Below are 26,396 nucleotides of genomic sequence, written 5' to 3' on the forward strand. Positions count from 1 at the left end.
TCTTTCTTTGTAGCATGATACAATATTGTTTCTTTTTTTATTCTCAGGAAGGGCACATATAATTTAATTGTGTGTATGCATGTGTGTGTTTGAGAGTATGCATGTGTGTGAGTGTTTGCATGTATGTGTGTGCATGTGAGTATGTGTGTGTGCATGTATGCATTGTAACCACATGGGGGCGAGAGTGTGTGTGTTTCCTAAGGGCTTCAGTGTTCGGGAGAAATTGCCAATGAAGCTTCCTCAACAGACACAAATGTATGTTACAAAATGATTATCGCCATGCCATTAGCTCACACTTCCATGCCATACTGTATCTGCCTTTCTTGTATGTGATGAGAACATTTAGATCTACTCTCTTTGCAACATTCAACAATAGGTTATGGTGTTATGAGCTGGGGTCATGATGTGGTACATGAGATCCCCAGAACTTGTGGTCTTATAACTTTAGAGACCTTGTTCATCTACCTATAATCCTGACCAACACCTTCCCATTTCCACACTCCAGCCCAGCCAGCCACCACTCTGTTCTCTATTTTTCTGTTTCCACATACTTCAGTTGGGGGATGGTTTGATCACGATCAATACATTCAATGTATTCATAAGGTGATACATAGTTACTACTTTTCATCAATTTAATAGCTTCTATTTTAAGAATTTTATCCATTTCATCTACATTGTCTCATATATCAGCATAAAAGTTAATAATGTTCCATTCTAAATTTAAAGTCTGTAGTATGGGATGCCATCCTCATAATAGTGATGTGTACCTCCTCCCTCTCTCTCTCTTTTCTTGGTTTTGTGGCTAGGATTTATAAATGTGACCATTGCTTACAAAAAGGAACACTTTCAGCTTCATTGATTTTTCTCTATTTTTAAATTTGTCCTCATTTCTAGCCAGATCTTGTCTTTACTTTTGTTTGAATAACTTGCTATTCTTTTTCCAAATTCTCAATAGAATAGGTTCTGTCATTAATTATTTTAGGCTTTTTCTGTTCTAATAGAGTGGTTCTTGGTTCTTATTTTCCAATTTCATAGATTTGATGTGTAACATTTACACTGTCCTTTAGTGTAAACATTCTCTCATTTCCATTAGGATTTTCTCATTTCATTCATGGGTAATTGGGAAGTCTGTTGCTTTGATTTCCAAAGTGTAGGGGTATTACTATCTTTGATGGCAGAATCAGTGACTCCCAGAAGGTCCCAGGAGTTCTTACTGGTCCAAGTGAAGAGTCCAGGCTGGCTGGGGTCGTCATTAGGTGACACCCACTATGGGCAGCTCCTGTGCCTTCCAGGGTCCCTGTGGTCCCTCCCTCCCTGCAGTGTGCGGTCTGGGTCCCTCCAGGGCTACTGGATGGCCAAAGCAGCATACACGCTGGGCTCTGCTGGGGGCTTCCCTGATTGGGAAGGAGGGGATGCACTTGTCTCCTGTCTGAGGGTCAAGCAGTTCAGCTGGGCGTAGGTCACATCCTGGGGAGTGTCAGATGCAGTAACCTGCAGTGGGGAAGAGAGGGGAGGCTTGTGATTGAGGAAGGGGAAGCCTAGGAACTCAGAGAAGGGACCCACCTGACAGTCCGTCTGCCTGTCTTCCTCTGCTTGTCTGTCCTCTGAGTCCAGCAATCCCTCTGACATGGGGGAAGGAGAAGTGGCCAGTCCCCACCTGAGTCTTGATCTTGACTGGCTCACCTGAGCATACGTTGTTCCCTGGGGGTCATCTTGTGTGTTCTGCTGCGGACAGACAGTGAGGGGGTGGTTTTTCTCCTTGATCCCCCTCGACCACCTCAGACAATTTTCCCCATGGTTGCCAGAGCGAGGCTTCCAAACTTTCCTGCCCATTAGATCACTTTCCTGGTGAATTCTGCAGGGGCTTCCTGAGCCTTGGGGTGTGTGACTTGTACTCTGGCTCTGATTCTATTCCAGACAGTGTCTCTTGCTCATCTGGTTGCAGCTGCATGGGCCATGCTCCTGATAAAGCATGTTGCTGCCTCAGGATCTTTGCACCTACTACCTTCTCCCCTTGTTTTATTTTTCTTGGCCATACGTTGCTATCGAGGATGCTGCCCACTTCCGTGTATATTGTCTACCACCCACAAGGCAAGCTCACAGAGGGTGGTTCAGATTTGCTCACAGCTATGCAGGCAGCACTAGGTGGGGCCTGGCAAATGCTGGGCTCCCTATGTCTTTTGCTGGCTGAACGAATGAAGGGGCTTAGTGACCGGTGGGACAATCATTTCTTCATGTACCCTCTTGAGACGTGGGCATGCACCCCAACAACCAGAATTCAGACAGTGGTTTGGGAGCCACACAAGGGGAGCACAAAGGAGGCCCTACAAGGTCACAGTGGTCTGACCCAGGGTGCCCAAGGAGCGTGAGGGCATCTGAGGGACACTACTGAGACTGGGTGGTGTGAGGACAAGGAAGTGTCCACTGGATTCAGTTTGGTGCCACAAGGGCCCTGGGGTCTGCACGAGGGCTGGGGGTCTCACCTGATGGTCCAGCTCCACCCCCTCCTCAGGCTGAATGTCTTGCATGGAAGCGTCTGCCAGGACAGAACAGAGTGTGTCTCTTGGCAAGGTACCCTGAGCCCTCCTCTCAGAGCTACAGACCCCGCCCTGCTCCCAGATAGGGCATCTGCCATACCAGGGATTCAGCAGTGGGCTGAGGGGCATGTGGGAATTCAGTCCTCACCCCGGACCCCAACCCTCCCAGCCCACCCCCAGGGCGGCCCCCGTCTTCTCACAGAGGCTCTCCTCCTGGGCGGCAGGGGCTGGGCTGGAGCTGGGGAGGAGAGACAGCATGTTAGGGGGCATAGTGGGGGCAGGTGGGTGGGAGTCTGGGGGACCACAGGCAGGAGTTACCTGTCGTGCAGTCCTCTGTCCTTGGGCTCCGGGTCTGCAGCCCCTGAAGGACATTGGGAATCAGTCTCCCTCTGGGCTGGGAGGGTACAAACTGCCCCCAACCATGTGATTCCAGGGAAAGATGCCCTTCACACATACTGCCTGTGTGTTTCTCCATCTCCCCAGATTGAGTGGAGGGAAGTACCTTCAACTGGCTCATGGGTACCAACCTGGTGTTTCTAGATTCTCTGGGTTGAGATTCTGCACAGGTATCCTTCTACACCGGCCTTTCCCATCGCTCTGGTTTTTCTCTGACTGCTGCCCTGAGCCCACCCTTGGTCAGCCCACAGGGCAGCAACCACCCCCTGGGACGTGTCACCTCCTTCTCTTCTCACCCGGCTTCCTGCCTTTGACCCGACGCTGGTGGAGAACTAGGAGGAGGACGAGAAGGCTGAGCAGCAGGACGAAGGCCACCGCGGCCGTGAGGAGGATGTACAGGTACCAGTGGGGACCTTGTGCAGGAGCAACACCATGAATGAGCCAGTGATGCCATTTAACTGAGCACCTACTCTGTGCCAGGAACCTGCTGGGCTCTGTGCACTCAGCTCTGACCCCGTCAACAATCACCCAGCCCACAACTGCTGCCCCTCTGCCCACCCCACAGACAGAAAACTGAGGCACAGAGAGGTCATTCACATGTCTCAGGTCGCCCAGCATGGAGGCAGCAGGGCTGAGACTAGAACCAGGGCTGTGGGTTCCCTGTGTTCTCCTCATGCTGTCCCCTGTGCAGACACCAGCTCGGGGCTCTAGGCACCTCATCTGGGGCACAGCCTATCCCAGCATCTTCTTCTGGAGCTGAGGGTCCTTCCAGATTCCCCTTATTACCTGAATGCCCCCAGCCATTGTCCTCCCTCCCCTCCGCTTACAATGTCACTGTCATTGCTGCAAAGGGACAGAATTCCCCATAGGACACGACCTGGGGGGCTTCCACGTGAGCCCTCCTTTCCCAGGATGAGAGCCATGGTCTAATGGGAAATCTACTCTGTCCACGACTCTCTCCTTTACACTTGGGAAAACTGAGGCCCACACAGGGGAGGGGCATGTGCCAGCCAGCACCTCCGGAGGACCCTGAACTGAGGGGTCAACTCAGAGCTCTCCATGGACCCATCCACTAAGGCTGATAGAGACCCTCACCCTCAGAGCCTCCTGGGGTCAGCAAGGGTGAGGAGTGGGACCTGCTGTGTTCCACACTGCACCTGGCTGCTCCTCCCCCACCAGGGACCCCCCACCCCCAAAAGCTTCAGAGCCCTGGGACCCTGTCGTCCCGCTGGCATCTCTGAGAGCCTAGAAGAAAATCCCCTGGACAGCAGCCCCTGTGACTCACCATCTGCTGAGCCTGGCCCTGTGGTTGGGGGGCTGGGGACCATAGAGGGTCCTGGGGAAAAGACAGGAGTGTGGAGGGGCTGGAGCTTCCCCTGAGACCCTGTCTCTGCTCACACTCTTCCTCCTCATGTGCCCTGTGATCCCCAAGCTCCTCCTCCACCAGAAGAATCCTGGGGCTGGGGCCAGGGATGGGCAAGCGTGGGAGGACCTGTTTCCCTCCTGCACCATGAGGGGCGGACCTCTCCACTGATGTTCCCTTGGAGCCCCTCACTCCCATCCTAGACCAGAGCCCTCCTAGACACAGGGCCCTGAAGCAATGTTGGGACACAGAGGGGACAGAGGCAGCAACCCTCACCTGAGACCAGGAGCTCCAGGGGGTCACTGGGCTGGGACAAGAGGTAGGGGGAGGTGCTGGCAGAGCCATAGCACCTGTAGGTTCCCCCGTGGGCTGAGGTCACAGGACTCATGGAGAATTCAGCCTGGTGCTGCCCAGCTCTGTACTGTGATCTAAGACGCAGCGGGGGATCAGCTGCCCCCTCCTTGGACAGAAGGAAAGTATCCATAGAGCTCTGAGACTGACACAGCAGGGTCACATTCTCTCCTGGGGCCACCGTGGGTCCCGGCTGCACTGAGAGGGAGGGTGTGTAGGGCAGCTGTCCTAGAGAGAGGAAGGGCAGGTGAGGGGCTGTCCAGCCCTTGTTCTGAACTGCATCTGTCTGAGTCCTCCGAGTCTGTGCCATCCCATCCCCTGTCTCTCTCTGTCTCCCTCCCTCCCAGGGGACCCCACACCCCTGTTCCCAGCCACCACCTGGGGCTCCACTGGTAAGACCTGTGCAAAGTCTGGGGTCCTGACTGATGCCATGAGCCCTCACCTGCGAGCAGGATGTCCAGGGGTTCACTGGGGGCCGACCACTCGGAGGAGAGAGTGTGTCCACCATAGCACATGTACCGGCCCCCATGGGAGGATCTCACAGGGCCCAGAGGGAAGTCTGCCCCAGAGAGTCCAGCCTGGGTCTGCCGGCCAAGCTGCCGGGGAGGGTCAGGTGCCCCCTCCTTAGACAGAGCGAATCTGTTGTAGCCGACATCAGAGCGACACTGGAGAGTCAGGCTCTGTCCATAGGTCACAACAGTGTCCTGCTGGGTCAGGAGGGAGGGCTTCCCCGACACACCTGGGAGAGACCAGCCCTGGATGGCAGGGGTTGCTTCTCCCCAAACCTCCCTTCTCCCGTCCTGACTCCCAGGTCTCACTGTCCATCACAGTCAGTGACGCTGACCTGCGAGTCCCCGTGGTCCCCTCACCCACCCTCTCACTGGGGCTCCCCTGGGAGCAGAGTCCTCATTAACTGTCTGGTGCCTCAGAACATGGATGGGGCACCAGTCAGACTTTCTCACCTGAGACCAGCAGCTCCAGGGGGTCACTGGGATCCGACCATATCTGGGGGGTGTTGCTGTAATAGCCGTAGCATCTGAACGTCCACCTGAGGCTAGGGGTCATGGGGCCCACAGGGAACAGGGCCTGGGTCCCCCCATGGGGGGCTGCCTGGGAGCCCAGGGTCCAGGAGGGCTGGCGCTCTCCTTCCCTCATCAGGACGAACCTGTGGAATCTCATCTGTGAGGCACACTGGAGGGTCACATTCCCTCCTGAGGTCACAACAGGGCTGGGCTGGGCTGAGAGCCGAGGTTTGTCCAGCAATCCTAAGAGAGGAGGAGGCGGTGGTGTTAAATGCGGATCAGATCCCCCACATTATCCCCAGGCAGGGGTGTGAGAGGGAGACACCTGAGAGACCACCCCCTTCCTGAGGGCAGAGCCTGGGGCTGGGACCCTGAGTGGACTCGCACCTGTCACCACCACCAGCTCCAGGGGGTCACTGGGCTCTGACCAGCCAGTGGGACTGAAATAGTTACAGTGATATCTTCCTGCATGTACATCTGTCATGTGTGTGATGGAGAACTTGGCCTTGTCCCTGGACTCCAGTGGCTCCTGTCTGTCCCAGACCCTTGACTCTCCCTCTTTATACAGGCGGTACTCCTGGGCCTCCAGGCCCCCCTGACACCAGATGGTCACAGATGTCCCCCAGGGCATCACAGAGCCCGGCTCAGCCCAGATGGTGGGTTTGGGGCGGGTCCCTGGAAGGAAACAGAGGCTGGGACACAAACCTTCCCCACCCAGGTCCCAGCTCAGCCCCAAGCCCCCAGACATTTCCCTCGGTCAGCCCAGAGCTGCTGCTCTCCATCCGCTGCTGCCTGGTATGTGACTCCTGTCCGCAGTGAGGAGGGACTGGGACCTCTGGTGACAGACTCACCTGCCTGTGCTCGGGTCCTGGGGCCCACACTCAGCCCTGGAAGAGAGTCCCTGTGAGAGGTTTGCCCTGAATCCCAGCAGATCCCCGCCTCCCCATGATCCTGCTGTGCCTGGAGTCTCCAAGAGACCAGAGTCTGGCTGGGCAGGTCCCTCCCAGACTAGGGTGACCCCTCCCTTCCTCAGATCTCACCGAGACAGAGCAGGGCTGTGAGGGTGGGGGTCATGGCATCTCCTCTTTCTCGTTCCGACTGTGCAGAAGGAGGGCCCACTGTGACCGCAGGACAGGCAGACACACACGGTGTGGGTACTCGGAGGCCAGCCCTCCCCATCACGGGTTTGTCACGTCAGCTGTCCCACAGGAAGGGGAACAGTGTGGCTGTCATTTCCCCGGGGCTGAGACTGGGGCAGGCAACGTGCTTTGCAGATGTTTCTGACCACATCTGAGGCTTCCCCCCACCATGAACTCCTGTCTTCCTGGCCCGATATCCCGCTTGTGGACAAAGCTCCAACATGTTTTGTTGAATGCTTGCATTTTGTCTGGTCCAGAAACACTAGACTGGACTAGCCTGATTCGAGCTAGTTTGTGGAGCTCAGATTAGCAAAACAGAAAACTAAAAACAAAAAAGCACAATCAAAAATGGACTGTCTGGTGTATTATTTTCCTGTTGTGTTCTTGTCATAACCAATCACTACAAGCTGGTGGGTTAAAGCAGCACAGATGTATTATCTTATCATTCCGAAGGGCAGAATTCCAACATGGACACCCCTGAGTTACAGTTGAGGTGTCCTGGGCTGTGCTCCTTCTGGAGCCTCTGGGGGTGAATCCATTCCCTTTCCTTTCCAAGCTGGGTGCCTTGCCCGTATGCCTTGCCGCCCTCCTTTCATCTCTGGCCCCCTGACCCCCTCTTTCACTCATAAGGACCCTTGTGATGACTCACAGCCAAGCACTCTGCCTCCACTAAAGCCCAGGAGCAACCCTGAGCTGCTTCACAAAAGGAGAGCAGTTCTCTGCAGAATCAGCATAGTGTGGCTCCAAAATCTTTAATGTCTGTGTTGTGCTTCATCTATATAGTTCCCTGCCAAACCATGTCGACCCCATCTGCCACCAAAGCTCCAAACACCACTGGATCTTTGGGACCATAAATCTCGGGCTTTCTGCATCCTGGATCCGTTGCAAGGACTTCTCTTGCCCGGGACTCCACTCAAAACCAACAGCCTCTCCAGACACTCAGTAAGTGCAAAGCAATAGCACGCCCAGGGAGCTGTATATTGTCTCCACCTTCCAAAGATGGCCCACTAGGGACTGAGCTATTGTCTCATTAGTAGGAGGATGAGATGAAGCAAAGAGTCTTCACCTTGGGTGGGGTATCTCAACATGCCTCAGGCAGCTGGAGTCCAGGAAATGTCACCAAGGTGGCAAGAACCTGAAATCTGGGGAGATTTATTTCCCACTGTCTTAACAAAGCACCTAGCATAGTTGCTAATACCTGTTTCACAGATGGAATCCACAGGGTGTGTACTGGACCTGAGTGATGTCCTTTGCAATGGAGAGACAATCATGGTCCCCGCAGCCTGGATAACATAGAGCTGGAGATGCGCACAGGGCTGGAGATGAGCACAGGGTGCTGGGGACCCATACGGGCTGGAGAGGCGAGCAGGGCTGAACACGTGACATGGTCCAGAACAAGTGTGGACACGGACAGTGTGTGGCTGGCTCTGATAACTAACCACAGACTGAACCTGAAGACCTTTATGGGTGGACCCAAGAAAATAAACACACCAATCTACAGCTGTGCACCAGGTGCCAGGAGATAGGTTTCTATATGAGTTTTCAGCTGGAGCAGAAGTGGAAATTAGAATCACCTGGTATACAAGAACCTAATTCTCCAAGGTCCGTCTCTCTTTTGTGCAAACTAAGCAGGCAGGTCGAGTGGGGAGTGGAAGGTGTCCCTGGCACTTGTGTCTTTCTGAGTTCTTGGTGATGGCATGAATCTGTAATGTCTCCAAGAGTGCAGACTTACTTCTGTTTCCCTATTTTGGTAGGGAGAGGTGTTTCCAGCACCTTCCACCAGGCCTTTCCTTCACTGAATCTTACTCCATGCATCAGAAAACCTGTGTCTGCTGTTGAGGGTGTCTGTTCCAGAACGAGAGAAATAACCACAAGGGTGGGTCCAGGGACCCACTAATCACACCTCTTCCTAGAGCTTCTGCTCTCACTGGTCCACGCAGAAGGCTCAGTGTTTTGGGGGCCTCCAGAAGTAATTGAATATTTAACAAAATGGTAAGATCAACAAGGCACGTTTTAGCGGGGAAAATATCTGCAGGAGGAAACAGGTTACTATTTTACCAGTGAAGAAGGCAATGACGTTTTTTTTTAAATGAGGGGAGAAGCCCGTGCCCAGGGAATGGAGACTCTGTCCACTCTCAACTTCCTGCACACTTTCTGAAAACTGAATGTGCATGACGCACAACTCATTTGATCTTCCTCCTCTCTGAAGAAACAGACTCTATTGGAAAGAACTCCTCACCCCATTTCTCCTAAATAGAAGTTCCCACTCTCTGACTTCCCATTTCAAAGTCAATACCAGATCTGAATCTACCTCTCTTGGTGTACCCACTCCCATCTCTTCTGAAGTCCCCTTCCCCTACAGATCCAACATAATCTCACGGGTGTCTAGGACCTACACAGAAGTGACTAATTTTGCATTTCAAACTGATTTCATGCTACTTACATGGTCAGTGTCTCTCCCTGCCTCATAAATAATCGTCCCTTGTAAGGCAGGAGTGTATATCTGAGAATTTGTTAGAATGATTCTGTAAACAAGCAGGAGGAGTTAAGCCATAAATCACCCATGGAATTCTAAGCTGTATCTTCTCATTGTTGAATCATGAGCAACCTCACTCTGAACTTCAGCCTGTAGAAGACAATAAACGAACATTTACACAGCAAATGACTACATTTATCGATGATTGGTTGATAATTGCTTTATTGATTACCAATGCTTAATTTAAGACTATTTATTCATGAATAGTAAATTGGTAAGACACCACCGAGAAGATAACTTGAGGGGAATTTTAAAGTGGAATTCAAGGCTCATTCTAAAAGTACAAAATGATATCACAAAAATATGACTCACTTTCCTTCCCTGCAGCATAAGGCAGAGCAGGATGGTGATTTTTGCAACCTCGGTAACTTTCCTGCCCGCCCCAGCTGTGCAGCGGTGCCCCGGGGACAGAGTCTGAAAGGCCACGCTGAGCAACAGGACGTGTGGGTAGGCGTGCATTACCCTCCCATCCCAGCTGTGTTTCAACACCGACATTTTACCGGAAGCAGAATGGCTACTTCCTCATTTGTCAGTCTCTGTACTGGTCCCAAAGAAAATGTGGACTTCTCCTTTTTCAGAAAACCATTTCTACCTGCCATAAGTGCACAGTTCTACATTTCAGGCACTGTCCAAATGAGCCATCAAGTGAAGACTGCCCAGTGCCTGGTTCGGAGCTGGATGGTCAGAAGACTCATGGGTCCTGCCCAAGCCACCACCTCTCCCCACACTTGTGTGGTTTGTGTGTGCATTTCCAGAGCTCCCCTAGCTCATGGAATGCCATCCGAATTAACGACGTTTAAAACAAGTGCATGAATGGAGAACTTGGGTGCCTTTCCTCCCAGCCATTGGTCATGAGGCTGTGGTGAGGGGCGATGACTCAGGGGCTGAAGAGAAGGGGGATGCTCTGAAGAGAAAGAAACCATGATGCATACAGAGGAAGAGCTTTGTCCAAGGGCACCTCCCACTTAGATTCAGGTCATGCATTTGACAGTGGAATACCACTCCAGTGACATTGTCCTTATTTTTCCTTATGGTTGATTTTCATTTTCATAAGTTGGTTAATTTGGCATCCTTCAGGTTTCTCCACAGTAATGTTGTCATTTGCCTTTTGTAATTACTAGTTGATTTGTAGGGAGATACTTTGAGAGTGTGTGCACAACATGTTCTCCATTAAGCTTCCACTTAGCTAATTCTATCAGCCACTGACCGTTATGCTGCGGCAAACGCCTTCTCTTTCCCCCTCTGGATTCACTGCCATGGAAATAACAATGTTGATAGTATCTCATTGCTGTTAAACGCTTGTGAAACCATGACTGATGCTCCTTGTATTTCTTTCTGCCGTGATAAGCGAAGGCATCTAGGCTTTCTGATGTCCCTATATCTTCTTTTTTTTTAAATTTATTTTTTATTTATTTTCAGCATAACAGTATTATCCCTATATCTTCTTACTGATATCTGATGTTCTCCCAGCACTATTTTTCTTCTCTTTGCTATTTCCTTTTTCATTTAAAAGTCCACACCAAAATTCACTGTATGTAAAGATAACTTTATTGCAAAAGAATGAAACTGGACCACTATCTTAACACCATGCACAAAAATACACCCAAAATGGATTAAGGACCTTGATGTAAGGCCTGAAACCATGAAAATCCTGGAATAGAACACAGGCAGCAATTATTCCAAAACTGGCCATAGCAACGTTCTTCCAGATACGTCTCTTCAGGTGAGAAAAAAAAAAGCAAAATTGAACTATTGGAATTACATCAAAATAAAATGCAGCAAAGGAAGCCATCAAAAAATATAAAGCCAACCTATGGAATGGGAGAAGATATTTTCAAATGACATATGTGACAAAAGGGTTCATATCCAAAATATATAAAGAATTTACACAACTCAATACCAAAACCCCACAAATAATCCAATTAATTTGGCAGGGGCCTGAATAGATATTTTTCAAAGAAGACAGCCAAATGGGCGATAGACACATGAACAGAGCTCCACATCACTCATCATTAGGGAAATGCAAATCAAAACCACAATAAGATATCTCTTTACACCTGCCAGAGTGGCTAGAGATGAAAAGAGAAGAAACAAGAGTGGTCAAAGATGTGGAGAAAAAAGTACTCTCATGCACTGTTGGCGGGAATGCAAACTGGTGCAGCCACTCGAAAACGCTATGGAGTTTCCTCAAAAATATTTAAATAGAAATACCATATGAAGACCCACAGCAAATATCCTCAATGGGAAAAAACTTGCAGGCTTCCCATTGAGACCAGGAACACAACAAGGATGCCCACTCTCACCACTCTTGTTCAACATACAATTAGATGTTCTACCAACAGCAATCAGACAACAAAGAGAAATAAAAGGTATCCAAATTGGCAATGAAGAAGTCAAACTCTCTCTCTTTGCAGATGACATCATTCTTTATGTGGAAGACACAAAAGACTCTACCCCCAAACTACTAGAACTCATACAGCAATTCAGTAACGTGGCAGGATACAAAGTCAATGTACAGAAATCAGTGGCTTTCTTATACACTAACAATGAAAATACAGAAAGGGAAATTAGAGAATCGATTCCATTTACTATAGCACCAAGAACCATAAGATACCTGGGAATAAACCTAACCAAAGAGGTAAAGGATCTGTACTCGAGGAACTACAGAACACTCATGAAAGAAATTGAAGAAGACACAAAAAGATGGAAGACCATTCCATGCTCTTGGATTGGAAGAATAAATGTTGTTAAAATGTCTATACTGCCTAGAGCAATCTATACTTTTAATGCCATTCCAATCAAAATTCCACCGGTATTCTTCAAAGAGCTGGAGCAAATAATCCAAAATTTTGTATGAAACCAGAAGAGACCCCGAATCGCTAAGGAAATGTTGAAAAACAAAAATAAAACTGGGGGCATCACGCTACCTGATTTCAAGCTTTATTACAAAACTGTGATCACCAAGACAGCATGGTACTGGCATAAAAACAGACACATAGACCAGTGGAACAGGGTAGAGAGCCCAGATATGGACCCTCAACTCTATGGTCAAATAATCTTCAACAAAACAGGAAAAAATATACAGTGGAAAAAAGACAGTCTCTTCAATAAATGGTGCTGGGAAAACTGGACAGCTATATGTAGAAGAATGAAACTCGATCATTCTCTTATACTGTATACACAAAGATAAACTCAAAATGGATAAAAGACCTCAATGTGAGGCAAGAATCCATCAGAATCCTAGAGGAGAACATAGGCAGTAATCTCTTGGATATCAGCCACAGCAACTTCTTTCAAGATATGTCTCCAAAGTCAAAGGAAACAAAAGTGAGAATAAACTTTTGGACTTCATCAAAATCAAAAGCTTCTGCACAGCAAAGGAAACAGTCAAGAAAACAAAGAGGCAACCCACTGAATGGGAGAAGATATTTGCAAACGACAGTACAGACAAAAGGTTGATATCCAGGATCTATAATGAACTCCTCAAACTCAACACACACAAAACAGGCAATCATATAAAAAAACATGGGCAGAAGATATGAACAGACACTTCCCCAATCAAGACATACAAATGTCTATCAGACACATGAAAAAATGTTCATCATCACTAGCCCTCAGGGAGATTCAAATTAAAACTACATTGAGATATCACTTTACACCAGCTAGAAAGGCCAAAATTAACAAGACAGGAAACAACATGTGTTGGAGGGGATGTGGAGAAAGGGGAACCCTCTTACACTGTTGGTGGGAATTCAGATTGATGCAGCCACTTTGGAGAACAGTGTGGAGATTCCTCAAGAAATTAAAAATACAACTTCCCTATAACCCTGCAATTGCACTCCTGGGTATTTACCCCAAAGATACAGATGTCATGAAAAGAAGGGCCATCTGTACCCCACTGTTTATAGCAGCAATGGGCACGGTCACCAAACTGTGGAAAGAACCAAGATACCCTTCAACGGACGAATGGATAAGGAAGATGTGGTCCATATACACTATGGAGTATTATGCCTCTGTTAGAAAGGACGAATACCCAACTTTTGTAGCAACAGGGATGGGACTGGAAGAGATTATGCTGAGTGAAATAAGTCAAGCAGAGAGAGTCAATTATCATATGGTTTCACTTATTTGTGGAGCATAACAAATAGCATGGAGGACATGGGGAGTTAGAGAGAAGGGTGTTCGGGTAAATTGGAAGGGGAGGTGAATCATGAGAGACTATGGACTCTGAAAAACAATCTGAGGGGTTTGAAGTGGCGGGGGGGTGGAAGGTTGGGGTACTAGGTGGTAGCTATTATAGAAGGCACGGATTGCATGGAGCACTGGGTGTGGTGAAAAATAATGAATACTGTTATGCTGAAAATAAATTAATTAATTTAAAAAAAGGTTGATATCCTCTTTGCAGAAATGTCTGTTCATGTCCTCTGCCCATTTCTTTTTTTTTCTCTTTTTTTAAAGATTTTATTTTTTTTTTAATTTTTTATTTTTTATATAAACATATCCATTTCTTGATTGGATTATTTGTTCTTTGGGTGTTGAGTTTACTAAGTTCTTTATAGATTCTGGACACTAGTCCTTTATCTGATATGTCGTTTGCAAATATCTTCTCCCATTCTTCCAGTTGTCTTTTGATTTTGTTAACTGTTTCCTTTGCTGTGCAAAAGCTTTTGATCTTGATGAAATCCCAATAGTTCATTTTTGCCCTTGCTTCCCTTGCCTTTGGCGTTGTTCCTAGGAAGATGTTGCTGCGGCTGAGGTCGAAGAGGTTGCTGCCTGTGTTCTCCTCAAGGATTTTGATGGATTCCTTTCGCACATTGAGGTCCTTCATCCATTTTGAGTCTATTTTTGTGTGTGGTGTAAGGAAATGGTCCAATTTCATTTTTCTGCATGTGGCTGTCCAGTTTTCCCAGCACCATTTATTGAAGAGGCTGTCTTTTTTCCATTGGACTTTCTTTCCTGCTTTGTCATAGATTAGTTGACCATAGAGTTGAGGGTCTATTTCTGGGCTCTCTATTTTGTTCCATTGATCTATGTGTCTGTTTTTGTGCCAGTACCATGCAATCTTGATGATGACAGCTTTGTAATAGAGCTTGAAGTCCGGAATTGTGATGCCACCAACGTTGGCTTTCCTTTTCAATATCCCTTTGGCTATTCGAGGTCTTTTCTGGTTCCATATAAATTTTAGAATTATTTGTTCCATTTCTTTGAAAAAGATGGATGGTACTTTGATAGGAATTGCATTAAATGTGTAGATTGCTTTAGGTAGCATAGACGTTTTCACAATATTTATTCTTCCAATCCAGGAGCATGGAACATTTTTCCATTTCTTTGTGTCTTCCTCAATTTCTTTCATGAGTACTTTATAGTTTTCTGAGTATAGATTCTGTGCCTCTTTGGTTAGGTTTATTCCTAGGTATCTTATGGTTTTGGGTGCAATTGTAAATGGGATTGACTCCTTAATTTCTCTTTCTTCTGTCTTGCTGTTGGTGTAGAGAAATGCAACTGATTTCTGTGCATTGATTTTATATCCTGACACTTTACTGAATTCCTGTACAAGTTCTAGCAGTTTTGGAGTGGAGTCTTTTGGGTTTTCCACATATAGTATCATATCATCTGCGAAGAGTGATAATTTGACTTCTTCTTTGCCGATTTGGATGCCTTTAATTTCCTTTTGTTGTCTGATTGCTGAGGCTAGGACCTCTAGTACTATGTTGAATAGCAGTGGTGATAATGGACATCCCTGCCGTGTTCCTGACCTTAGCGGAAAAGCTTTCAGTTTTTCTCCATTGAGAATGATATTTGCGGTGGGTTTTTCATAGATGGCTTTGATGATATTGAGGTATGTGCCCTCTATCCCTACACTTTGAAGAGTTTTGATTGGGAAGGGATGCTATACTTTGTCAAATGCTTTTTCAGCATCTATTGAGAGTATCATATGGTTCTTGTTCTTTCTTTTATTGATGTGTTGTATCACATTGACTGATTTGCGGATGTTGAACCAACCTTGCAGCCCTGGAATAAATCCCACTTGGTCGTGGTGAATCTTTTCATTGTTTTTTTTAAGATTTTATTTATTTATTTGCTAGAGAGAGTGAGAGAGCACAAGCAGGGGAGGCAGCAGAGGGAGAGGGAAAAGAAGGCTCTGTGTGGACAGGGAACACTACATGGGGCGTGACCCCAAGACTGTGAGCTCATGACCTGAGTGGAAGTCAGATGATTAACAACTGAGCCACCCTGGCGTCCCTCCTTTATGCATTTTTTTAAATTTTTTTAAATTTTATTTTCAGCTTAATAGTATTCATTGTTTTTGCACCACACCCAGTGCTCCATGCAATCCATGCCCTCTCCAAGACCCACCACCTGGCTTCCCCAACCCCCCACCTCCCGCCCCTTCAAAACCCTCAGATTGTTTTTCAGAATTAAAAAATTTGATTTTATTTTTTCAGTGTTCCAAGATTCATTGTTTATGCACCATACCAAGAGCTCCAGGCATAACATACCCTCCTTAATACCCACCATCAGGCTCACCTAACCGCCCACCTCCTTCCCCTCCAAAACCCTTGGTTTGTTTCTCAGAGTCCACAGTCTCTCATGGTTGATCTCCCCCTCTCCTTTTCAATTTGGGCAATACATCTTTATATTATTTTTTATTTTATTTATTCATTTCATTTATTTTTTCATTTAAATTCAATTAGCCAAGGTATAGTACATCATTAGTTTTTTATATAATGTTCAGTGAATCATTCAAAACCCCAAAGATACAGATGTAGTGAAAAGAAGGGCCATCTGTACCCCAATGTTTATAGCAACAATGGCCACTGTCGCCAAACTGTGGAAAGAACCAAGATGCCCTTCAATGGACGAATGGATAAGGAAAATGTGGTCCATATACACTATGGAGTATTATGCCTCCATCAGAAAGGATGAATACCCAACTTTTGGAGCAACATGGACGGGACTGGAAGAGATTATGCTGAGTGAAATAAGTCAAGCAGAGAGAGTCAATTATCATATGGTTTCACTTATTTGTGGAGCATAACAAATAACATGGAGGACATGGGGAGATAGAGAGGAGAAGGGAGTTGGGGGAAATTGGAAGGGGAGGTGAACCATGGGAGACTATGGACTCTGAAAAGCAATCTGAGGGTTTTGAAGGGGTGGGGGATGGGAGGTTGGGGTACCAGGTGGTGGGCATTATAGAGGGCATGGATTGCATGGAGCTCTGGGTGTGGTGAAAAAATAATGAATACTGTTATGCTGAAAATAAATAAATTTAAAAATAGAAAAATGAAAAAAAAAAGAAATATCATATGATCCAATAATTCCACTGTTGGATATTTATCCAAAGAAAACAAAAACACTAATTTGGAGAGACATATTCACCCCTGGGTTCTCAGATGGGTAAGTGGTCAAATCTTGATTTGGGCTCAGGTCATGATCTTGGGGTTGAGGCTGACCCCTGAGTCAGGCTCCAAGCTCAGCGGGGTGTCTGCCTGAAATTCCCTCTCCCTCTACTTCTGTCCATACCCCTGCTTTCTTGCTCTCTCTCTTTCTCTAAACTAAATAAAATAAATATTTTTAAAAAGGCATATTCACCCCTATGTTTATGGCAGTATCATTTACAGTAGCCAAGATATGGAAGCGACTCAAGTGTGGATAAGGATGATGAGATATGGGACGCCTGGGTGGCTCAGTTGGTTAAGCAGCTGCCTTCGGCTCAGGTCGTGATCCCAGCGTCCTGGGATCGAGTCCCGAATCGGGCTCCTTGCTCAGCAGGGAGCCTGCTTCTCCCTCTGCCTCTGCCTGCCATCTGTCTGCCTGTGCTCACTCTCTCTCTCTCTCTCTCTCTGATAAATAAATAAAATCTTAAAAAAAAAAAAAGATGATGAGATATACATAGGCATATACACATAATGGAATATTATTCAGCCTTAAAAAGAATGAGATCTTTAGGGAGGGAATGTGTTTTGGTGAGTGCTGTGAAGTGTGTAAACCTGGTGATTCACAGACCTGTACCCCTGGGGATAAAAATATATGTTTATAAAAAATAAAAAATTATATTAAAAAAAAAAAAAAAGAATGAGATCTTGCCAACATGGCTGGACCTAGAGGGTATTACACTAAGTAAAATAAGTCAGATGGAGAAAGATAAATATCATATGATTTTGCTCATATGCAGAATGTAAAAAAGAGAACAAATGGATAAACAAAGAGGCAAAAAGCAGAACCAGATCTATAAATACAGAAAACAAACTGGTGGTTGCCAGAGGGGAGGCTTCCAGCTACAAAATGAATAAAAGAATAAAAGGCACATGAGAATAAAAGGCACAGCTCAGGATGCCTGGCTGGCACAGTGGGTTGAGCCTTTGCCTTCAACCAAGGTCATGACCTCAGGGTCCTGGGATCGAGTCCCACATTGTGCTCCCCGCTTAGTGGGGAGCTTGCTTTTCCCTTTGCCTCCACCTCACACTCTCTCTCATGAATAAATAAATAAAATCTTTAAAAAGACACAGCACAGGGGATATGGTCAATGATACTGTGATAGTGTGTGTGGTGGCAGATGAGAGCTACATTTGTGGTGAGCACAGCAGGACCGGGAAAAGAAGTTAAGTCACAACGTTGTGCACCTGACACCAATTTAACATTATGTGTCAACTATCCTCCAATTAAAAAAAGAAACTAACTTTCTCTTTTCTTGTGCAGTGGTAAATGGCTCCATGTTGAGATGAACCTGAGTTTATTTAACCCAGTTTTCCAGTATTTCACAAGTACAAATAATACTTCAATCAGTAGCCTTGGGATATATATTTTCGTATTTTTGACGGGCTTTTCCTGGGGCAGAAGCATAATTTGCATATGTTGCTTGGTAAATAATGACAACTTCCCCTAATTGTGAACTGCTCAATTTTTTTTTTTTACACCAAAAAGCAATCCCTTCAACTTAAGGGAATTGGTATTTCCCAAAGATATAATATGGACTTTGAGGGTCTGGGTGGCTATGTATTTAGATAAATACTAGAATGAGACTGGAATTTTTCATTTACTACCTAAAACATAACAATACCTTTGACACATGCCAGCTTTCTATATATCCGTATTTCAGTCTTGCATTCCTACAAACAATATGAGAACATTTCTATTTATTCTGTTTATTCAGATTTGTAAAAGCAAGTTGGCCAGCTTCTAATTTTTGCCAAATAGAAAAAATAACATTTCAGTTTAGTTTAAATTTCCATTTCTTTTTATAGAAATAAATCTGAACAAATTTTCATTTTATGCTGTAGAAGAATGTTCATTTTCATGGAAAATACTAAAATTAATTTGGAAAGGAATAGAGCACACTATGATAATCATGTATTGGGTCATTTCTTTTTTCATCGTGGAGAAAAATATTTTGGATATTTATTTTTTATTATTTTTAATTTTTTAATTTTTTTAGGATTTTTTAAAACATTCTATAATAGTTAACATACAGAGTTATATTAGTTTCAGGTGTACAATGTAGTGATTCAATATATCCATACATCACCTGTGTTCATCATAAATGCCATTTTAATCTTTTTAAAATTTCCTATTTGTATAGTTTACCATTTGTGTATTTTTCTTCAATAATTGACATTCATATATATATGTAATATGCTCATATATGTATATGCATGTACACATACATACAGAACCGTTGATGTATGTTATAAATATTTTCTCTTAGTCTCCATTTGAGTGTTTTTTTTAAATATTTTATTTATTTATTTGACAGAGAGAAATCACAAGTAGATGAAGAGGCAGGCAGAGAGAGAGGGAAGCAGGCTCCCCACTGAGCAGAGAGCCCGATGCGGGACTCGATCCCTTGTGTTTTGACCTTCTCTTATTTTTTTGCCATGAAAAGATGTGTTTTATTTTTTTTAAGATTTTATTTATTTTATTTGACAGAGAGAGAGAGCACAAGTAGGCAGAGAGGCAGGCAGAGACAGAGGGGGAAGCAGGCTCCCCGCTGAGCAGAGAGCCCGATGCTGCCAGGCTCAATCCCAGGACACTGAGATCATGACCTGAGCCGAAGGCAGCGGCTTAATCCACTGAGCCACCCAAGCGCCCCGAGATGTGTTTTATTTTTAAGTAGCCCAATTTCCATTATTTCTTGGCACTGCATCTGCATTTTAAACTCTATTTTATTTTCACTTTTTTTTCACTTTTTTAAAGACTTTATTTATTTGACAGAATGAGAGAGCAAGCACAAGCAGGGGGAGTGAGCAGAGGGAGAAGCAGGCTTCCCACTGAGCAGGAAAATTGATGTGGGACACCATCCAAGGACCCTGGGGCCAAGACCTGAGCTGAAGTCAAATGCTTAACAGACTGAGCCACCCAGGCACCCTTCTATGTTATTTTTTTTTATTTATTTTCAACATAAGAGTATTCATTATTTTTGCACCACACCCACTACTCCACGCATCCGTGCCCTCTATAATACCCACCACCTGGTACCCCGACCTCCCACCCCCAGCCCTTCAAAACCCTCAGATTGTTTTTCAGAGTCCATAGTATCTCATGGTTCACCACTCCTTCCAATTTCCCCCGACTCCCTTCTCCTCTCTAACTCTCCATGTCCTCCATGCTATTTGTTATGCTCCACAAATAAGTGAAACCATATGATACTTGACACTCTCTGTTTGACTTATTTCACTCAGCATAATCTCTTCCAGTCCCATCCATGTTGCTACAAAAGTTAGGTATTTGTCCTTTCTGATGGAGGCATAATACTCCATAGTGTATATGGACCACATCTTCCTTATCCATTCGTCCGTTGAAGGGCATCTCGATTCTTCCCACAGTTTAATGACCGTGGCCATTGCTGCTATAAACATTGGGGTACAGATGGCCCTGATTTTCACTACATCTATATTGTTGGGGTCAATACCAGGTAGTGCAATGGCAGGGTTATAGGAAAGCTCTCTTTTTGATTTCTTGAGGAATCTCCACACTGTTCTCCAAAGAGGCTGCACCAACTTGCATTCTGACCAACAGTGTAAGAGGGTTCCCCTTTCTCTACATACCCTCCAACACATGTTGTTTCCTGTCTTGTTAATTTTGGCCATTCTTTTTTATTTATTTATTTTTTATTTATTTTCAGCATAACAGTCTTCATTATTTTCATTATTTTTGCACCACACACAGTGCTCCATGCAATCCGTGCCCTCTAGATTACCCACCTCCTGGTACCCCACCCTCCACCCCCTGCCCCTTCAAAACCCTCAGATTGTTTTTCAGAGTCCATAGACTCTCATGGTTCACCTCCCCTTCCATTTCCCCCAATTCCCTTCTCCTCTCTAACTCCCCATGTCCTCCATGCTATTTGTTATGCTCCACAAATAAGTGAAACCATATGATAATTGACTCTCTCTGCTTGACTTATTTCACTCAGCATAATCTCTTCCAGTCCAGTCCATGTTGCTACAAAAGTTGGGTATTCGTCCTTTCTGATGGAGGCATAATACTCCATAGTGTATATGAACCACATTTTCCTTATCCATTCATCCGTTGAAGGGCATCTTGGTTCTTTCCACAGTTTGGCAACTGTGGCCATTGCTGCTATAAACAGTGGGGTACAAATGGCCCTTCTTTTCATGACATCTGTATCTTTGGGGTAAATACCCAGGAGTGCAATTGCAGGGTTATAGGGAAGTTGTATTTTTAATTTCTTGAGGAATCTCCACACTGTTCTCCAAAGTGGCTGCATCAATCTGAATTCCCACCAACAGTGTAAGAGGGCTCCCCTTTCTCCACATCCTCTCCAACACATGTTGTTTCCTGTCTTGCTAATTTTGGCCATTCTAACTGGTGTAAGGCGATATCTCAATGTGGTTTTAATTTGAATCTCCCTGAGGGCTAGTGATGATGAACATTTTTTCATGTGTCTGATAGCCATTTGTATGTCTTCATTGGAGAAGTGTCTGTTCATGTCTTCTGCCCATTTTTTTATATGATTGCCTGTTTTGTGTGTTTGAGTTTGAGGAGTTCATTATAGATCCTGGATATCAACCTTTTGTCTGTACTGTCATTTGCAAATATCCTCTTCCATTCCGTGGGTTGCCTCTTTGTTTTCTTGACTGTTTTCTTTGCTGTGAAGAAGCATTTGATTTTGATGAAGTCCCAAAAGTTTATTTTTGCTTTTATTTCCTTTGCCTTTGGACATATATCTTGAAAGAAGTTGCTGTGGCTGATATCCAAGAGATTAATGCCTATGTTCTCCACTAGGATCCTGATGGATTCCTGTCTCACGTTGAGGTCTTTTATCCATTTTGAGTTTATCTCTGTATACGGTGTAAGAGAATGGTCGAGTTTCATTCTTCTACATATAGCTTCCCTGTTTTCCCAGTACCATTTATTGAAGAGACTGTCTTTTTTCCACGGTATATTTTTTCCCGTTTTGTCGAAGATTATTTGACCATAGAGTTGAGGGTGCATATTTGGGCTCTCTACCCTGTTCCACTGGTCTATGTGTCTGTTTTTATGCCAGTACCATGCTGTCTTAGTGATCACAGTTTGAAATCAGGTTGCGTGATGCCCCCAGTTTTATTTTTGTTTTTCAGCATTTCCTTAGCGAATCGGGGTCTCTCAGGTTCCATACAAATTTTTGGATTATTTGCTCCAGCTCTTTGAAGAATACCGGTGGAATTTTGATCGGAATAGCATTAAAAGTATAGATTGCTCTAGGCAGTATAGACATTTTAACTGTTTATTTTTCCGATCCAAGAGCATGGAATGGTCTTCCATCATTTTGTGTCTTCTTCAATTTCTTTCATGAGTGTCCTGTAGTTCCTCGAGTACAGATCCTTTACCTCTTTGGTTAGATTTATTCCCAGGTATCTTATGGTTCTTGGTGCTATAGTAGATGGAATCAATTCTCTAATTTCCCTTTCTATATTTTCATTGTTAGTGTATAAGAAAGTCACTGATTTCTGTACATTGACTTTGTATCCTGCCACATTGCTGAATTGCTGTATGAGTTCTAGTAGTTTGGGGGTGGAGTCTTTTGGGTTTTCCATATAAAGAACCATGTCATCTGCGAAGAGAGAGAGTTTGACTTCTTCATTGCCAATTTGGATACCTTTTATTTCTCTTTGTTTTCTGATTGCTGTTGCTAGGACTTCTGATACTATGTCGAACAAGAGTGGTGAAAGTGGGCATCCTTGTCTCGTTCCTGATCTCAACGGGAAGGCTGCAATCATCAGAAGTTATTATCAACAGTTATATGCCAGTAAGATTAGCAACCTAGATGAAATGGATGCATTCCTGGAAAATTATAAACTCCTGAAATTGAACCAGGAAGAAATTGACAACCTGAATAGACTGATATCTAGTAACGAGATTGAAGCAGTGATCAAAAACCTCCCAAAAAACAAGAGCCCCCTAAACTCTATGGTCAATTAATCTTCGACAAAACAGGAAAAAATATACAGTGGAAAAAAAGACAGTCTCTTCAATAAATGGTGCTGGGAAAACTGGACAGCTATACGTAGAAGAATGAAACTCGACCATTCTCTTACACCGTACACAAACATAAACTCAAAATGGATAAAAGACCTCAACGTGAGACAGGAATCCATCAGGATCCTAGAGGAGAACATAGGCAGTAATCTCTTCAATATCAGCCGCAGCAACTTCTTTCAAGATATGTCTCCAAAGGCAAAGGAAACAAAAGTGAAAATAAACTTTTGGGACTTCTTCAAGATCAAAAGCTTCTGCTCAGCAGAGGAAACAGTCAAGAAAACAAAGAGGCAACCATGGAATGGGAGAAGATATTTGCAAATGACAGTACAGACAAAAGGTTGATATCCAGGATCTATAAAGAACTTCTCAAACTCGACACACAAAAACAAATAATCATATCAAAAAATAGGCAGACGATATGAACAGACACTTCTCCAATGAAAACATACAATTGGCTATCAGACACATGAAAAAATGTTCATCATCACTAGCCATCAGGGAGATTCAAATCAAAACACATTGAGATATCACCTTACACCAGTTAGAATGGCCAAAATTAGCAAGACAAGAAACAACGTGTGTTGGAGAGGGTGTGGAGAAAGGGGAACCCTCTTACACTGTTGGTGGGAATGCAAGTTGGTGTAGCCACTTTGAAGAACAGTGTGGAGACTCCTTAAGAAATTATAAAGAGAGCTTCGTATGACCCTGCAATTGCACTACTGGATATTGACCCCAAAGATACAGATGTCGTTAAAAGAAGGGCCATCTGTATCCCAATGTTTATAGCAGCAATGGCCATGGTCACAAAACTATCAAAAGAACCAAGATGCCCTTCAACAGACAATGGATAAGGAAGATGTGGTCCATACACACTATGGAGTATTATGCCTCCATCAGAAAAGACGAATACCCAACTTTTGTAGCAACATGGACAGGACTGGAAGAGATTATGCTGAGGTAAATAAGTCAAGCAGAGAGAGTCAATTATCATATGGTTTCACTTATTTGTGGAGCATAACAAAAGGCATGGAGGACATGAGGAGATGGAGAGGAGAAGGGAGTTGGGGGAAATTGGAAGGGGAGGTGATCCATGAAAGAATATGGATTCTGACAAAAAAACCTGAGGGTTTTGAACGTGCAGGGAGTGGGAGGGAAGCCAGGTGGTGGGTATTACGGAGGGCACATATTGCATGGAGCACTGGGTGTGGTGCAAAAACAATGAATACTGTTACACTGAAAAGAAATTTTTTTAAAAAAAGGAAATATTGAAAAAGAAAAACAAAACTGTGAGCATCACATTGCCTGATTTCAAGCTTTACTACACAGCTGTGATCACCAAGACAGCCTGGTACTGGCATAAAAACAGAAACACAGACCAGTGGAACAGAGTAGAGAGCCCAGATATGGACCCTCAACTTTATGGTCAAATAATCTTCAACAAAGCAGGAAAAAATATACAGTGGAAAAAAGACAATCTCTTCAATAAAAGACATTGAGTTTTATTTGTGTGTATGAGAGCTTTTGTTTCCTAGAAATTAATTTTGTAACAGCTAACACATTTGATATCTTTTATTTATTTAAATTCAATTAGCCGGGTATAGTACACCATTAGTTTTTTATATAATGTTCAATTATTTATTAGTTGAGTGTATTTGATATTTTGAACCACTGAGTGACTTTTATCATGGCATTCCTAGAGCTTTCTTGCCATGCAGTCTCACTCATGACACAGCCCTCCTCACCCACATCCCTGTTTGTCCAGTTCCCTAACGACCACACAATCAAATTCTCCCACTACTCAAAGTTCAAAGAACTGGCTCATCCTGCATTTCCAGCTGTGTTTTCCACTCAGTGTTGCCACCAGAGTAGAACCACCACAATCCACAAGAGCATAAGGTCTTGCATTGCCAAAATTTCAGTAAAAAACAAAAAGTGGCTATGGCCAATTCTGAATCTTATACCCTCCTTGTTTTTCATTGGCAACTGGCCTGGTTTCCTTGCACAGAGCACAATGAAAAATTTGTGGAAATGCAAGCATTGTAAATATATGTCTAATCTGGAGAGTCAATGGTGTTACAAAAAAAAAAAAGAATCCAAAAGTACAAAATGGTAAGAAAAACAAAAGGAATAAATGCTTTTTCCTAAGCCAGAACTTCCAGAAGTAGTTTCTTTCTCTTTTCTTTTCATTTTTTTCTTCTGTAATCTCTACTGGGGCTCAACTCAAGACTCTAAAATCAAGTCACATGCTCCTCTGAATGAGCCAGGCTCCCTCTTAGAGCTTCTTTAAGAGCTGAGGGGACCCAGTGACATGCTGAGGCAGGAGGCCCTTTGGCTATGATTCTTTCTTTACCTTGGCCTTCCAGAATATTCTTAGATGTTTCTTCCTATAGTTTCCTATAGAAACACCCTATAGATGTTTCTTCCTATAGAAACCTTAGATGTTTCTTCCTATAACATCTTAGATGTTTCTTCCTATAGCATGTTTTCTTCCTATAGCATTCCTATGACGCTTCTTCCTATATAGAAACTTCCTATAGTTTCCTCCTATACCTTCCTTAGATATTTCTTCCCTAACCTCCACTCCAGGTTTTTCCTATCCTCTCAGCTACCCCTGAGCACATGCCGAAGGTGCAGGCAAGCAATCAGTGCCTGCTTGTCTTTCTGCTTTGCTCAGACAGCTGTCCTCACTGGCCAGGATGTGGTTTCCACCCTCAGATGCCTACTTGTAGTGAGCCCAGCAAGCATCTAGCTCCAGCTGACTATCTGTACCAATGGATATGACCTGGAATGATCTGACATTGTGGTCTGTGCTAGGCTGCCGTTCAGCTCTGTTCTCCCTAAAAAGGATGAGAGGAGCTTCCGATTTCGGAAGTGAAACAGAAGATGGAGGGTAAAGAGGAAGCTGGGCTCAAAGCAAAAGTGAAGTCATTCCATCTTGTGGTCCAGAAGGCAAAGAAGCAGAGGTTTGATCAAAGCCAAACTTGAAGGTTATCCCCAGGCTAACCTGTGTGTTCATTGTAGAAATTGAGGGCTTTATTTCCTACATTTGTGGGAGCAGATTCTGGCTTCTTTGACCAAATGACTGGGTCTTTGAAGACACTCAAAGCAAAGGGGACAATGACCAGTGAGCTCTGTGTTGCCTGAGGTGACTGTTTATGATCACTGAAAATTGGAAATGCTGTGAGTACCCACCTTTCAGTGAAGATATGGTCAGTCCAGTTCTGGTTACAGACCACCCCCAGCTAGTTAAAATCAGAGTTAAGGACATTCAATCATCTGAGAAGAAACAGACCTTACTGAGTGAAGAAGTCAGGGAATGAAGGATGTATATTTACAGGTGATCTTAATTTTCTTTTAATTTTTTTATTAATTTATTTATTTTCAGCATAACAGTATTCATTATTTTTTCACCACACCCAGTGCTCCATGCAATCCGTGCCCTCTATAATACCCACCCACTGGTACCCCGACCTCCCACCCCTCCGCCACTTCAAACTCCTCAGATTGTTTTTCAGAGTCCATAGTCTCTCATGATTCACCTCCCCTTCCAATTTCCCCCAACTCCCT

General features: G+C 44.6%; 1 protein-coding gene across 3 annotated transcripts; it reads right to left on the reverse strand.

Moving 5' to 3' along the window:
* Positions 1-607: 607 nt before the first annotated feature.
* Positions 608-6,827, reverse strand: LOC131818866 (leukocyte immunoglobulin-like receptor subfamily B member 3). Of its 3 annotated transcripts, none has more exons than XM_059153621.1 (13): positions 6,710-6,827; positions 6,521-6,556; positions 6,057-6,344; positions 5,610-5,912; positions 5,090-5,386; positions 4,573-4,875; positions 4,219-4,269; positions 3,230-3,346; positions 2,856-2,898; positions 2,738-2,775; positions 2,484-2,536; positions 1,684-1,722; positions 608-1,491 (listed from the first exon to the last, which is right to left on the reverse strand). In XM_059153621.1, the coding sequence occupies exons 1-13, from the start codon at positions 6,741-6,743 to the stop codon at positions 1,345-1,347; spliced, it is 1,749 nt and encodes a 582-aa protein (XP_059009604.1). In that variant the 5' UTR covers positions 6,744-6,827; the 3' UTR covers positions 608-1,344. The 3 variants fall into 3 exon arrangements, with proteins under 3 accessions (XP_059009604.1, XP_059009603.1, XP_059009606.1); XM_059153620.1 differs by having other exon boundaries at positions 1,684-1,725; XM_059153623.1 differs by lacking the exon at positions 4,219-4,269 and having other exon boundaries at positions 1,684-1,725.
* Positions 6,828-26,396: the final 19,569 nt, after the last annotated feature.

Source organism: Mustela lutreola, chromosome 16, assembly GCF_030435805.1.
Source record: "Mustela lutreola isolate mMusLut2 chromosome 16, mMusLut2.pri, whole genome shotgun sequence".
In the NCBI taxonomy this organism is placed as follows: domain Eukaryota; kingdom Metazoa; phylum Chordata; class Mammalia; order Carnivora; family Mustelidae; genus Mustela; species Mustela lutreola.